The 14403-nt window shown below is 26.2% G+C and overlaps 2 protein-coding genes across 2 annotated transcripts in view; one reads left to right on the top strand and one right to left on the bottom strand.

The window, feature by feature from the left end:
- The first annotated feature begins 1002 nt into the window (after positions 1-1002).
- LOC113557723 (cytoplasmic dynein 2 light intermediate chain 1) lies at positions 1003-11637 on the top strand. The gene is made up of 9 exons (XM_026963278.1): positions 1003-1188; positions 3954-4056; positions 5611-5712; positions 6687-6923; positions 7059-7127; positions 9154-9311; positions 9375-9519; positions 11342-11476; positions 11566-11637. Exons 1-9 carry the CDS (start codon positions 1169-1171, stop codon positions 11635-11637), a joined length of 1041 nt encoding a protein of 346 aa, XP_026819079.1. The 5' UTR covers positions 1003-1168.
- Positions 11228-14403, bottom strand: part of LOC113556079 (ATP-binding cassette sub-family G member 1-like) — a 20869-nt gene continuing 17693 nt past the window's right edge. The window contains exons 7-11 of the mRNA XM_026960812.2: positions 14254-14393; positions 13872-14040; positions 13698-13798; positions 13469-13624; positions 11228-12572 (exon numbers count right to left, since the gene is read on the bottom strand). Coding sequence (XP_026816613.1) covers positions 12177-12572; positions 13469-13624; positions 13698-13798; positions 13872-14040; positions 14254-14393 — 962 coding nt within the window. The 3' untranslated portion in view covers positions 11228-12176. The remainder of the gene's footprint in view (positions 12573-13468; positions 13625-13697; positions 13799-13871; positions 14041-14253; positions 14394-14403) is intronic.

Genomic DNA, 14403 nt, shown 5'->3' with positions numbered 1-14403 from the left:
GGTACAATATTAAATTTAATTTTATATTTTAAATTATTTTTTTAAGTATAGAATTAAAATATTTATGTGTTATCCATTATTCCTTTATTATTACATGCCATGATCCCGTGATATTTTGTATTGCATAAAATGCTAGATGATTTACATTTATATCGATTGGTGTCACATTTCCCCTTACATGAACACTTTTTGTATCCTTGACCACCGCCGTCTGATATTAGACTCGAAATTTCCCTCAATGATTTTTCTACGTGTTCCACCTCATCAAACGGTATTATAGATAACGGACAAACATTTAACTGATTTCTAGTGTATAACTATAGCAAAGTACCATATTTATTGCCAAGTTTATAATATTGCCCATCCTAAATAAACACAACTACAAATAAAATGTATTTTGGGTCTGCTTGTCTTCTGTCGACATCCGGTAAAGAGACTCTCACACTGCCTCCAATGTTAGTTGGGGGACATTTATGAATAGACCTAGTTCAGTTTGGTTTAGTAAACAAATTTTAGAATTTTAACAACAGATCAACGCACGACGTTGTATTTTGTACAGTGCATAAAATTATAACAAAACATGTCGTATAATCAAGATAAATATTAAGCGTATATATCGATATATTGCTCACTTTACCGGTAAGATAACTGACTAACTCAGTTATAACTGTTATAAGTCAAGATAAGATATTATAATCTGGAAGTCCAATGCTTTATTATTGTATATTAATAATTAGAGATAATATTAATTAATTTTGACTATGATTCACTAATCACTTCATAACAACCGGTATTCATTAATAAACACTAACACGTTTAAAATATGTTTGGTCTAAAAAATATTTTAATAGTTGATGTCGAGAGTTTAATTAGAATTACGAGAATAATGTTTTCTTTGGCATCTAACGTGGTAAATATAAAAATGGTTTCGATCAAATTCTGGCTTTCTCGACTAGGACATTTGTCGACAAAAAAATCTAAGGGGCGTACATTAGTTATAGGTGCAACCATGGCGACCAGTGTATATACATAGCCAGAGTGCCAGAAACAGATGGTTTTGACACATGAAAACAATGCATTCAGAATTCAGATTGTCGCTAAAAACGTTATCATCAATAACTAACGATTTTGAACTGCACTGTCCATAATATAGTCTCTGTGAAATACAATGACATCAACTTCTGTAAGGTAAGTTTCACTATTCATAAATACTTAATGAGCTTCAATTATTATATACGTCTATATAAATATATATGTGTTACCGTAATACCGTCAATGAATTATAATTGGAACTTTAACTAATAATGCAAGTGCCAAGTCAATAACATTAATGTTTAACAAGTGGCATTAATTGACAATATAATTTCTCTGCACAAATGGACAATAATATAGTCAATGTTGTGAAAATCAAATATATAAACGCCAATATATATATATATATTGAATAAGTATGTTATGACCTTTTTGTATCTTGATATCACACAATTTAATTACATTTAATTATTCACTGTAATTTATTGCCTCAAACAGATTAATATATAATTGTTATATGGCTCTTCAAATTCCATAAGACATTATTTCATTTACAAAATCGTCAATTACTCGATTACCCTATTACCCTACATCCTGTTTTACAAATGTGTTAAATATCTTATGCAGATCCTGCGATTTCGCAGCCAGTAGTTCTACAAAAGGTCATTTCTTTTTTTCTGAGAGCCATGATTACGTTTTCATATAATTTAATCACAAACTATACTGAATAAATGGGAAAATAGCAGTTTTGAATTTTCCTCGAATGTATTCAATCTCGATCATACTAAAATATTAACATGCAAAATAAAACGAAATTGGAAATATAATATACACGAATACTCAAATATCAATATGATCGAACAGTTCGATAATTTCGACAGAAGTTATCTAGAAATAGTAGCTACGCACATTTAACGGTCGACTGTATTAAACAATAATATGATATATATTATAATTTATCACATGGCGTGCAGTTAATGCGGCTTCGTTTTATTACGATGATGCGTGATGATTATTTTGTCAAGCACGACATTATCGTTAACCAGTAGTCGCGATATTAGATTTATCAATTTGACAACGCAATTATGATTTCACAGACACAGTATTATTGTCGATAAGGCCATACGAAGTATTGTAAAATTTTGTTACATGTTAAATGCGTCGACGTCTGAATATCATAATATATCAGTTTTTGTTATTAGTGTTATTATTTATTTCTTAACTCATATAATCATATTATATGCCTTCGTAGTTACTACTAAATAACCTACCGTTATTGGAAAGTCTGGAAATACATCTATATATTGACTATAGGCAATGTTATACGTTCATTATTTTATTTATGTCTATGACGGTGATATGCATGATGATACATATTATTATATGTCTGATACATTGCGTTGGTACGTCATAAATATAACCAAATAAAGTTTAATAATTAAATTATTATAGACATTTATTATTATGGCGTAGGCACTTCGCCTTCTCGTTGAAATGTTGTATGCTTTATTTATAAATATATAATTTATGTGATGTTACTGTTTGTCAAAAAATTTGTCTAATTGATATTTTAAAAATTAAATTACATTAATTATATTATTATATAAATACTTGTACTAACACGTGTTTGAAATTTTTTAAATTAATTTGTATATGCAGTTTGAAGGTTAGTAAGTTACATAATCCAGTGACTTATCAAGTATTATAGTAACATATATAGCTAATAAAATTATAAATGTTGACACAAAATAATATATTTTATATAATTTTGTTAGTAATTTTTTTTTAAAACTGTCCATTTATTTTTTTCCTTTATGTAAATCCATTTTAACCGTTTTTTTTTTTTTTTTTTTTGGAAAATTTAACATTATACTAACGTTTTTTAAACTCCTTAACATGAGAGTAAAATTTTTTTGTACTTCCATAAAATTATTTTATTGTGAGATCAGAATATTAAATATTTTTTTTTTTAATAAGTAGTATAATGAAAGATTATTATAATCAATTTTTTTTCTTCTTATCAACATGACTATAGTTAATGATCCATCATTTATTAATAACAGTTACGTTTTCTATGTTTCCAATTACACTTTATACTCAGATATTTACATGTAAATACCATCTCCAAAACTGCATCCATCGATATAATTTTTATCCGACTTGATTGACTCATAAAAATTGCCTCATTAAATTATACAAAATAGTGTTATTATTGAGCAAACAGGAATTTGTTGTACTTCTAATATTGTATTTATACAAGAGCTTTCTTCGTTAAATTACATTGGATATTTAAATTATAGCATATTATATAAAGCTATACAAAGAAGTTTAATTAATTTCTTTATAAAAAAAAATTAAACATATGTTAAATTTCAAGCGAATTAAACTAATTAGATTGTAACTAGTTAATAGTAAAGCATTTTTATACTTAAAATCTAATTTTTAATCGATTAATAAATTATTTTGTGATTATTATCCTAAAATTTTTAATTTGAAGCAATACAACTATTGATTAGTTTTACAATATTAATCAGTGTTCATTGTTTTTGTTAGTTATAAGAAAGTTAATAAATAATATTTTTGAAATTAAATGTTATTTAGCTTATACTTACTTTTAGAGTATGTTACATTATTTTATTAAACTGCAGAAAAAATATACAATGTTTCACCTATTAATATTTTAGAATTTAAAGAAAATAATATTAATAAAATATTTAAAGCATGTTTAAAGAACTTTTTATAATCAATTTAAACTATAAAATATTTATTTATCTTATAAATAATTTAAAACAAATCCTATCCTAAAACCTATAATAATATTATAATGTATTACTTATTATTAATTACTTATTGGTAATATATTTAAATGATATAAATTAAATACAATTAATTATTATTCATAACAATAATATTATTATTAGAAATGGTCAAACCATACTCGAATTGGCTATGTCTTCAAAAAATGTTGCATCTGACATGGTACCAGTAGAGAGAACTTTATTAGTAATTGGAAGTAAAAATGCGGTAAGTGTTCATACTATTATCATCGTCTATAAAAATATTAAAATTATAAAAAATTTTGCATTGAAATTGAAAAAACAAAAAATATTATTTAAATCGAGTTAAGCATATTACTCGTATAAGATTACAAGTACAAATGAAATAATGTTAAAAAAAAATATGGCATGTGAAGTTGAAGGTATATAGAGAACTGTAAGGAAATTCTATACTGCAATACACTAACAATAGCCTATAATATATTTGTTATTTTATTAACGGTATTTTATTTTAATATTAGCTATTATTTATTATAAATTATAATATAAATAGTATTCTAACATCTATAACAGCCTGATAAAACTTTAACCTTATTTAAATATATTTTAAAGTACCTAAATTGTTGTATGCAATGAACAGTGAACACCATAAGCAAATTAGTTGTAGATTTGAGTTCAATGAAAGCCTCTTAGCTTATAAACTTATTTTAAAAATTATCTACCGTTTATAGATTTATTATAAATTATATTACTTTTTGCAATTATCATAATAATATATGCTACATTTTCGTCTAATCTTTTTATTATCAATTATACATTTTATATTATTCATATTTTATACGGATGGTAGAATAGCAGATAATCGATTTTGGAAATATTTTACACTGAAAAGTATGAAGTATCTATTATAAAATTTTTCTCTATATCAATAAGAAGGAAGCAATATTACTATATTTATATCTAAACATATTTAGTTTTTAGTTATAATATGCTTAATGTATACTTCATAATATGCTCATAACAGTCATAATTCATTTAAATAAATAATAATAGTCTTAAAGCATCCTAATTTTTTATTTAAAACGAATATTATAATTTTAAAATTAAATACTAAGCAGTCTGCTTATTTTTTTTTTAAAAATTAAGTTGCTTATATATTGTTTTTAATTCTAGAATAATGCAATATAAAGTGCATTTTGTTGTTTTATGGTGTTTGATACTGACCGTTTTTAAGGAGTTCCAGATAGGCAATTTCTTAACGTATGTAAAGTATGTCGAATGTAATGTATGCGTAGTAAGTGATTATATTTTTGATGTATGGGATTGTAGTATTAAAGCTTCTGCACATCCACGTCTAAGAGTATCAATATTTTTCAAATCATATTCATTGATCCATTTATTCAACAATATTTTTGAAAACTGAAATTTGCCATGAAGTTTATAATTGAAAACGACTTACATTTTTAAATAAATCGTTTTTAGTTCATATTAATAACATTTTAAAAAGTCGTTTTGAATAAAAATTCATTACGAGTTCAAATACGTTTTTAGAGGTTTTAATCGATTACTTAGCCCTTAATTTAATTTGACCATATAATTTTTTTATTTATGTTTTGAAAAAAAATAAAAAAATTATAATAATGGTGACGTGTAAGATCTTTGAATAATAAGTGATATTTTTTTGATATTATATATCAAAGTATATATAAGATATATATATATATATATATATATAATTCTTGAGTATTATTTTCCTATAGTTTAAAAATAATTCTTGATGAAAATGCATTAATTTTTTAAGGGGAAAACTTCATTAATACATTCATTTTTTGATAAAAATGAAAAACCAAAACCTACACTGGCCTTGGAATATTCTTTCGCAAGAAGATCTGGAAAAAGTTTAGTAAGTATTGTTTATTATTGATACTGAAAGTCTAAAATGATATAACTTATACCATATGGAAAATTTTACTTCAAAACAAATTAATAATTAAGCAGATACTATGTAAGCATTATTTAAAAGCAGAGTCGTATTTAGGATTTTCCTCTTCCATTCTTTACTTTGATGAACATTTTTTTAAATTCTAGATAAGAAGTATACTGAAATAAGGAATACTTATTTAACATAGAAAATTAAATGTTTATAATACTGTACATTACGTATATTTATTTTAATTGCTATATTCTATTCTTATTTTACCTAATTCAAAAATTAATTTAATAATTTATATTATATTTTTTTTGTGAGCATTGAAATGAAATAACTAAATATAATCATACAACATTATATAATACCTAGAAAGTTTTAATGGTTTGTATATTATACGTAATATATAAAGATATATTAAGTTAAAATAATAATACATATAAAATCAATGTCCAATGTAGTTAAAATCAATTAAGATTGTATCTTCATAAACTGATTAGGACTTTGCCGCTTTTGTTTTTTTAACGCTAATTGTGGGTTTAAGCCTGTTTCTTATGTATAAACAAATAAAGAAGCCATAAAGATAACCATAACGAGAATCTAGAATCTAGATTGAATTCAAATTTAAAATGTTTTAAACACTGATGAATAAAATTGTACCGCTTGAGGTAATCACTATGCTATCCACTCCAACCCGTATACTGAGACATATTCTGAGACATAACTGTTCTAAAATATTGAAAATGTATATATTTTCAAACTGTAATAAACTAAAAAAAATCAACTGTGTACATTTTAAGATACGAATTGAATGTATCTCTAGTTCCTACTAATTATAATGATCTTTAAAAGTTACATATTATAATATGTATGGGCAATGAACCTGTATAGTATCATTAATATAAATAATATATACGTTGTGTGTGTGTGTGTGTGTGTGTGTGTTTCAGGCAAAGGATATTTGCCATGTTTGGGAATTGGGCGGTGGTTTAGTTTTCAAAGATCTATTGTCCGTGATCGTACAGAAAACGAGAGGTCGACGTTTAAGCGTTGTGTTAGTATTAGATCTATCGAAGCCGGATGTTCTTTGGAACACCATGGAAATGCTTCTTGAAGAAGTTAAGGTACATCTAGGAAATGTACTAGATGTTGAAGAGTATAATCAGATTAATGTTAAAAATATTGAGGTTTGTTTTAATTAATATATTTTATTATTTATTGTATTATACTTCAATAATTGCGTAGTCTATCGTCTATGTTCATTCTTCGTGCAAAAGCAAACTGTAGCAATAAGACTATAAGAGTAATTGTATTCATTTTAGGATAAAAAGTTCATGTCTCCACTACCCATACCATTAATGATCGTCGGAAGTAAATACGATGTTTATCAAGTATGTTCATGCATTACAATTTCTATACTTACTCTTATACCATTTATGTTTTTAATTTATATAAAATAATAGCTACCTAATAGGTATTAATGTTTCTCTAATGTTAACAATTTTTGTAAGATAAACCTACATATTTTTTTCATTATTGATTTATAGTTATTATTATGTATACAACTGATGAGTAATTAATTAAATAAAATTTAGTTTCATTTATGAGATTATACATTATGTTACATAATTTATGTAACATTAAATAAGCTTATCGCAGTGTTAGATAAGTAATCTAACTTGTGATAAAACGGCGTACCATTTATAATATTGTAAAAATAACATTAATAATAATAATAATATACTACAATAATAAATTAAGGTTCGGTATTTATTATTATTTTTTGTTTTTAAGAAAAAATAAATATAGAAGTTTACATTAGACAAGTATATTTGGTTTATCTATTCTCTATAAGGTATGGTTGTTGCGAAGATAGAGAATCATAGATCATGTAATTGAATGAAAAAGAATACAAATAAATTGAGGCAATTTTATTAATAATATCTTAATATTTTAAATCAAAAACACAGAGATGTATAAGATTATAATAAAACTAAAATAAATTTATAAAAATGAAATATTAATCAACCAATAACAATTTTTTTAGTGCTACTATGTTTACAATATACATTTTTCTTTAAAGGATATGAAATTGTAATAATTGGGGCCAAGAATTCAAGATAATAGATTAAAAATAAATTTTTGATTAATTTATTTTTAAAGCGTACTTAATATTTTGAATAAATGTCATTTTATCAAAAACAATTGATCGCGAACTACAATTGGTCGTAGAATAGCAAACATTTTTTTAAGAATAGAACAAGATTTAGCAACAACAGATAATTCAATTGACAATTGGCATAACTGTTTTACATCGATCATAAGTAAGAAACATCCAACAATATTGAATATGGCGTTTTATCGATTCAAAACTGAACAATATATATTTGGTGTTGCAATTTTAGTTGACTTCATTTTTGAAATTAAGTTAAAATAATGATAACATTTTTTTAAAATATATTAGTTATTTATTTAGCAATTTTATTTAACATAATTTTTTAATGTATTTTAATGAATAATATAATTTTTAGTTTTGCCAACAATTTCTCTTCGATCAATTGTCGTTTGCGAGCAATTGTTTTTCAATTAAAAGTTTTCGAGCAATTGTCATGCGATCAATTGTTTTCGATCAATTGACGGGATACCTAATATTTTAGCACAAAATGATCGAATAGCTATTTTATTATTTATTAATTTTTTATCAACCTAATAATCTAAGTTTTAAACAATCACATTATAGACATTTTTTTGAAAGCAAGATCAACTGTTGTTATGTTAAACTCCTTGAACTTTGAAGTTATGACTAGAATAGTTTATGTGATTAGCTTACTTGTTGCACTAAACATCTTTAAAATAGATATGTAGTTACAAAAATAGGCTTGCAAATTCCATACTCAATCAATACATTTATTACTCCACAGTCCACTTAGAAAATTTAAAACCCATTATAATATATTAATCCATAGGTACTTAAGGCAATATTAAGATGTCAAAAATGAATAATAATAAATGATAATTTATGAAATAATAATTGCTTAACCTTACTTAACTTAGGTATTTATTGAATAATGATTAATATAGGTAGGTACTAGGTACGTATATTATTTGATATTTTAGGAATTTTTAAAGGAAATATATCGACATAGTTAAAAAAACAAATATATGTAGATAAATAGCCAATAAATAGTTTGTAGTTATTGTAGTTATTATACAATATCAAGTGTTGAACAATAATAAATATAATGGGGCAATTGATAACTTACATTTTAATTTTAGATTTGCGATATTATATAATATGAATTATACACAAATATATTTTTATTTGTTATTATTGTTATTGACTGTATCGTATATATTTAGATTATGAAATTACTTTACTTTTGAATTATTGTTTATACTAATAATTTTCATTGTTAGAATTTCGAACCTGCTAAAAAACGTGTGTTGTGTCAGTGTTTACGATATGTGGCTCACACTTACGGAGCTTCGTTGATTTTCTATGGTATGAACGACACAATTCTTATGAAGGTATCTAAAGAGATGATGTCACATTACGGGTTTGGAACTCCTTATCCGTAAGTTAACTTATGCGTCCTTCAAATTGTGTTGTACACATTTTTATTTTATTTTTATTTCAGAAAGAACCATATTTATGATTCAAATAAAGCACTATTAGTGCCTGCAGGTTCTGATTGTTTTGAAAAAATAGACAATCTCAATGAAGCTGGGAGCATTAGATCGATGCATAAGTATAAGAACACATTTACTTCAGCTTTTAAACAGGTTAATAAACATATTATACATATTATAGTATTATATCGAATTATATGACGCAATATTACTTAAGATTTTTAAATTTTTGTCTACAATTTTTTTAAATTTAATAAATTTATTTAATATATTATGATTTATGAGTAACACACAGTCTTTATAAAAAATATAGTAAAGAAAGAATACTCAAAAAGAACATTGTTAAAATATTTTTAAAAATTGTTGTTATCTAAACTTTAAATTTTTATGATACTGTTTTCAATTTTTGAAATCTTTTTACTTTATTTTGACTTTTTGGTTACTGGACATGACATTTTTAGGGCACTTATAATAATGTATATATATAGTCATTAGGTATATACAATATAAAATGGATCAATAAATTATTTGTTTGAAAGTCGAGGTTACAGTGATAATAAAAATTATTACAAAAGAGATTGTTGATTGTTTTCTAAAATATATGAATCTACTAATCTGATATTATGTAGTTGTGCATTTTTTGCAACTGATTTTGTAAGAAATGTTTATATTGTTTACGAAGTCATAGTAACATATATTCCTAGAGAAGGTTAATGTTTGAATGCAGACGTACAGTTTTCCTATTGAAATAAAGGTGAAGGTATTAAAGGCGTTTAACTGGTTTCTTGATACGTATAAATCATTTAAACATATTGCTTAAATGATAAATTATAGAAATTGTTTAATTGTCTAGTTATCTAAATAAACTAGTATTCTTAAACAGCTTTTACAAAATCATGACACACATTATAATTCTAATCTGGAAGATACAATACCAATGAGTTTGAAATCGAAGGTCAAGATGTGTAGTCGGTGTAAGTATCGTATAGGTAGTTAATTAATTTTAGAATTTAATATTATATTATATAGTGTACAATATAGTAATGTTTATGTATATTAACATAATTCTTATAACTAGATAAACATTAAGTTAGTAACGTACAACTATTATATATATATATCTAAATGAAAAATTAGAGGTAAAAGTATAGTATTCGTTATGTTATACTGTAAGTGTCGAATGTATTTTTTTTTATTTATGTAAGGGCGTCTTTTAGCCATTTTATTTTTAATTTTCTCGTTAGGTTGTTGGGATGGTGATTGATGATATACGAGAGATTAGTGAGTTTTGTTTAAGTATAGAGGTCATAGTAAAAAAATCAAAAATTTCACTAGACTATGTAGTTGTGATAGCTCAAAAAGGTTAAGTTTCACTTAGAATCTAAAATAATTGTTGTTAATTTATTAGAATTATAATTATAACAACACACGGACATCTTTAGTCCTTACCTAAAAACGTATACTTTAATTAAGTATGTTTAATATTGATAATATTCTACATTTCTATTAGTACTTGATTTAAATTTTCTTATTAATTATTTACTACTTAAATAAACATTTTAGTTTGGGGAAAATATCAGTTAGTTAATTTTGAATACCCAGGAGGGGGATACAATAAACCAATAAACAACATGATTTAAATATTTTTACTAATTTTGCCGTTTTATTTAAATTTAATATTTTAATAATACATTAGCATATAAATAAACGCCAATCATTTGATATAACATTTTTAATAAATATATGTCGGGTAGTTTTATAACATAAAATATAATAAATTAATAAATAATAATTAAATATCTATATAATAAAAGGTATTTTCTTAATATACATATATAAAAAATATTGATTATAGTGTATAAATTCCGTATAATAAGATGTATGTTTATAAATAAAAGTTCTAATCAACAACATTAGATATTTATTTATGTTGGTTTTATTTATTTTCACCCTTAAATTATTTTTACATTTATAGATTTCAATAGAATCAGGCACACACGCACTGAGTACAGACACTGCAGATCCACTGAATGACACTAATTACGCCGATCCTTTGATAGACGAAACGTTGAAAAAAAAACAAGAGGTTTGTGATAAAAATATTTCTACGACCCAATGTACATATTATTGTTATTATTATAATAATATTATGTATAGTTTAACCAAAAGTGTTTTTATAATTTACTATTAATATTTTAGGAGCTAAAGCTGTTTGTGGACAATTACGAAAAGTTTTTAAACACAGAAAATACTAAAAACACTTCGCAATAGGTATAAAACGTAGAAAAAAAAGTACAAAACAAAAAAAAAGCCGTAGGTACTATATAGTTACATATAAATATTATACATAAATACAACTTATAAAATATAACTTAATATTATGTCGATTACGCTCAACGGAACCGAAGTGATAAAAATTGATGGTATAAATAAAATATAATGTATAACATAATATAATTAATCGTATGGTATCTATACTTGTCGGAAGTCCTGCTTAACGCGTGGCGATGTGTTTCGCATAAAATTTAAAATATATGATATTATATTATTATAACGCAAGTGTCGTAGTATTATGTCATCGTCATTGTTATAAAATTACAACTCACTCGTTACAATATATATACTACATATACAGGTATTGTACGGTGTCTAAGTTCAAGTCTCGATGACGTGATGATTTGGGACCGGCCACAACGATGACATAACATATCGTAAATATTATAACGTATAAATAACGATGATAACGGCGACACGGGCAAGTCGACCGACGAGTTCTCTCGCGCCGCTTTTGCCGCCTCGGTGGTGGATCGTTAGCCGCGTAGGAACTTCTTGAAGTATAGCGGTATCTTGCGTAGCGACTGGTTCATCATTCTCAGCTTGATGACGTAGTACGCGGCCAGCCTGAAGAACAGGCCGAACGTGGCTAGCCCGATGAATTGGTTGACGATCGACCGGCCGCTCATGCCCAGGTCCCGGAGCAGCAGGTCCGGGTTCTTGTAGTGGCAGTACAGGTCGTCTATTTGGCAGTCCATGTCCGCGCGCCCGTTGCCGAACAGCGAAGTGCACACGCCGACCAGCGCGTACCTCAGGAAGCTGGTGGCCATCAGCGACTCCATAATGGGCTCGATGGCCAGCCCGTAGCCCATCCCGTACACGGCCAGCGCGAGCATTGGCGCCAGAAGAGCGGGCGTCATCACGGCGCCGGTCTGTACGTGGCGCGTGACAAACAAAAATATAGTCATATTATACATTTTACAATTTGTTAATTGATTACCATTACTAAACATCACTATACCAGTTAGACGGTAAACTATATCTTTACCTTAAAAAATATGCCAATCTAACCCCCATATCCCTCCGCGAGAACACCCACGAATATGCATCTCCTACGACTTGCTAGCCCCTATATTTGGTTATCTATACGAGAATACCTATTTGATATTTCCCTTTTATTATAATTGATTATTTAACGACTTAACCTGTGGTGTCGTGAACAATACTTGTTGTAATATTAAAATAATATATACCTCAATTTGTTTTTAGTCGTTAATTATTTAAAAAAAAAATAAAAAAAAATACTTAGAAAAATAATATAAATGTTACAGTAGAGTCCCGCTAATCCCGACAATTTATGTTTCGTATTTAGTACGTATGTACTCATGTATAATATATATATATATATATTCGGGAATACCCATAATTAAGATGTTATCGTTTCGATTGGGTACATATGTATTGTGACATTATTTCGTTTAGTGGTGATTGTGAACTATATAGTGTAGGCCGTGTTATTATTTATAGTGCTTATTAATTAGTAAGTTAAAAAAAAAATCATTTCGTTTAATCCGGATTTTCGATAATCCGGAGAGAGTCCGGTACCATCTAGTCCGGATTAGCGGGACTCTACTGAAGTTATAGATTGTACTGCTTATTTTCTCATACCAAAGTAGTTTGATTAAAGATATATTATAAGAAATAGCATAGATATTTCTTATTGAATGAAAAAAAAAATAAAATCATTATTTTTCTATACGATTTTCGATTTTTTTTTTTAAGACAAATATGTTCTATTAATACATTTATATTTATAATTTTTACTTACGGAGTTTTTTACAGATGACCCGATGAGAACACCTAATCCTTCAGACGTATAACCAGTAAATAGTCCTATTGCCATAAACTCACTGAATCTAACCCACTCTATTGGTTGTGCAGACATAAAGTATACAATTAAAAGAAATAACGATCCAAATAACATCTGAAAAGAAATGTAAAAAGCACAATGTAAACCAAAATAATATTTTCAAGCATTATAAAATATTTTTACTTACCATGCTTGGTAATGATGTAATAGTGGATGCAAAAAAGTACGATTTAAGACTATACCAATGATTAAAGTATTCTCTCCGCAATAGTTTAACTTCTGACGGAACTATGCATATAAAATTATTATTATTACAAAATTAATAATCAGTTAAATAATTCATATTTAACTGTTAACTTACATGTAAGTACTGGACCCATAACGTGAGTATAAACAAAAAAAACGATTACACTGATACAAAACTTGAAATTTTCAAATGGTCGATTTCCATCTGATCCGATCCCATAGTAAATGCTTCCAAGAAGTAATGCTGAGAATGTGTGATGGAAAAAAGATATCCACAGTCCAGTCTGCATATAAAAAATTTAAAAATATCCATAAAAATTATAAGAATCTAAATGGGATTGTTTGATTTTAACGATGATGTTGAAAAAGGATACATTTGTTAAAATGATACGAAATACTAACAATTTTCAAAGGATATTGAATAGGCAATTCCAACAACAATGTTATAAAAAGGGAATATAAGGCGTTAACCAATTTTTAGGTATGTTTCAACTTACAGTGTTTCTAGAAAATTGTTTGGTTTTTCTCGCTAACAGTATAGAGAATTGTGTACAGAACGATGACGGGTATTCCGCTTCTGATTTATCTAATTCATCATCGAAAACTGGTGGTAATGTAATTAGCGTGTCGTTACGACCTAAATAAAT

This window comes from Rhopalosiphum maidis, chromosome 1 (genome assembly GCF_003676215.2).
Source record: "Rhopalosiphum maidis isolate BTI-1 chromosome 1, ASM367621v3, whole genome shotgun sequence".
Classification (NCBI taxonomy): domain Eukaryota; kingdom Metazoa; phylum Arthropoda; class Insecta; order Hemiptera; family Aphididae; genus Rhopalosiphum; species Rhopalosiphum maidis.
This window is presented reverse-complemented; position numbering and strand designations above follow the sequence as displayed.

Coding starts and splice junctions, on each gene's coding strand:
- LOC113557723 (XM_026963278.1), top strand. CDS start 1,169: ATGACATCAACTTCTGTAAG. Junction 4,057..5,610: donor TAATTGGAAGTAAAAATGCG/GTAAGTGTTCAT, acceptor TAATTTTTTAAG/GGGAAAACTTCATTAATACA. Junction 5,713..6,686: donor GAAGATCTGGAAAAAGTTTA/GTAAGTATTGTT, acceptor TGTGTGTTTCAG/GCAAAGGATATTTGCCATGT.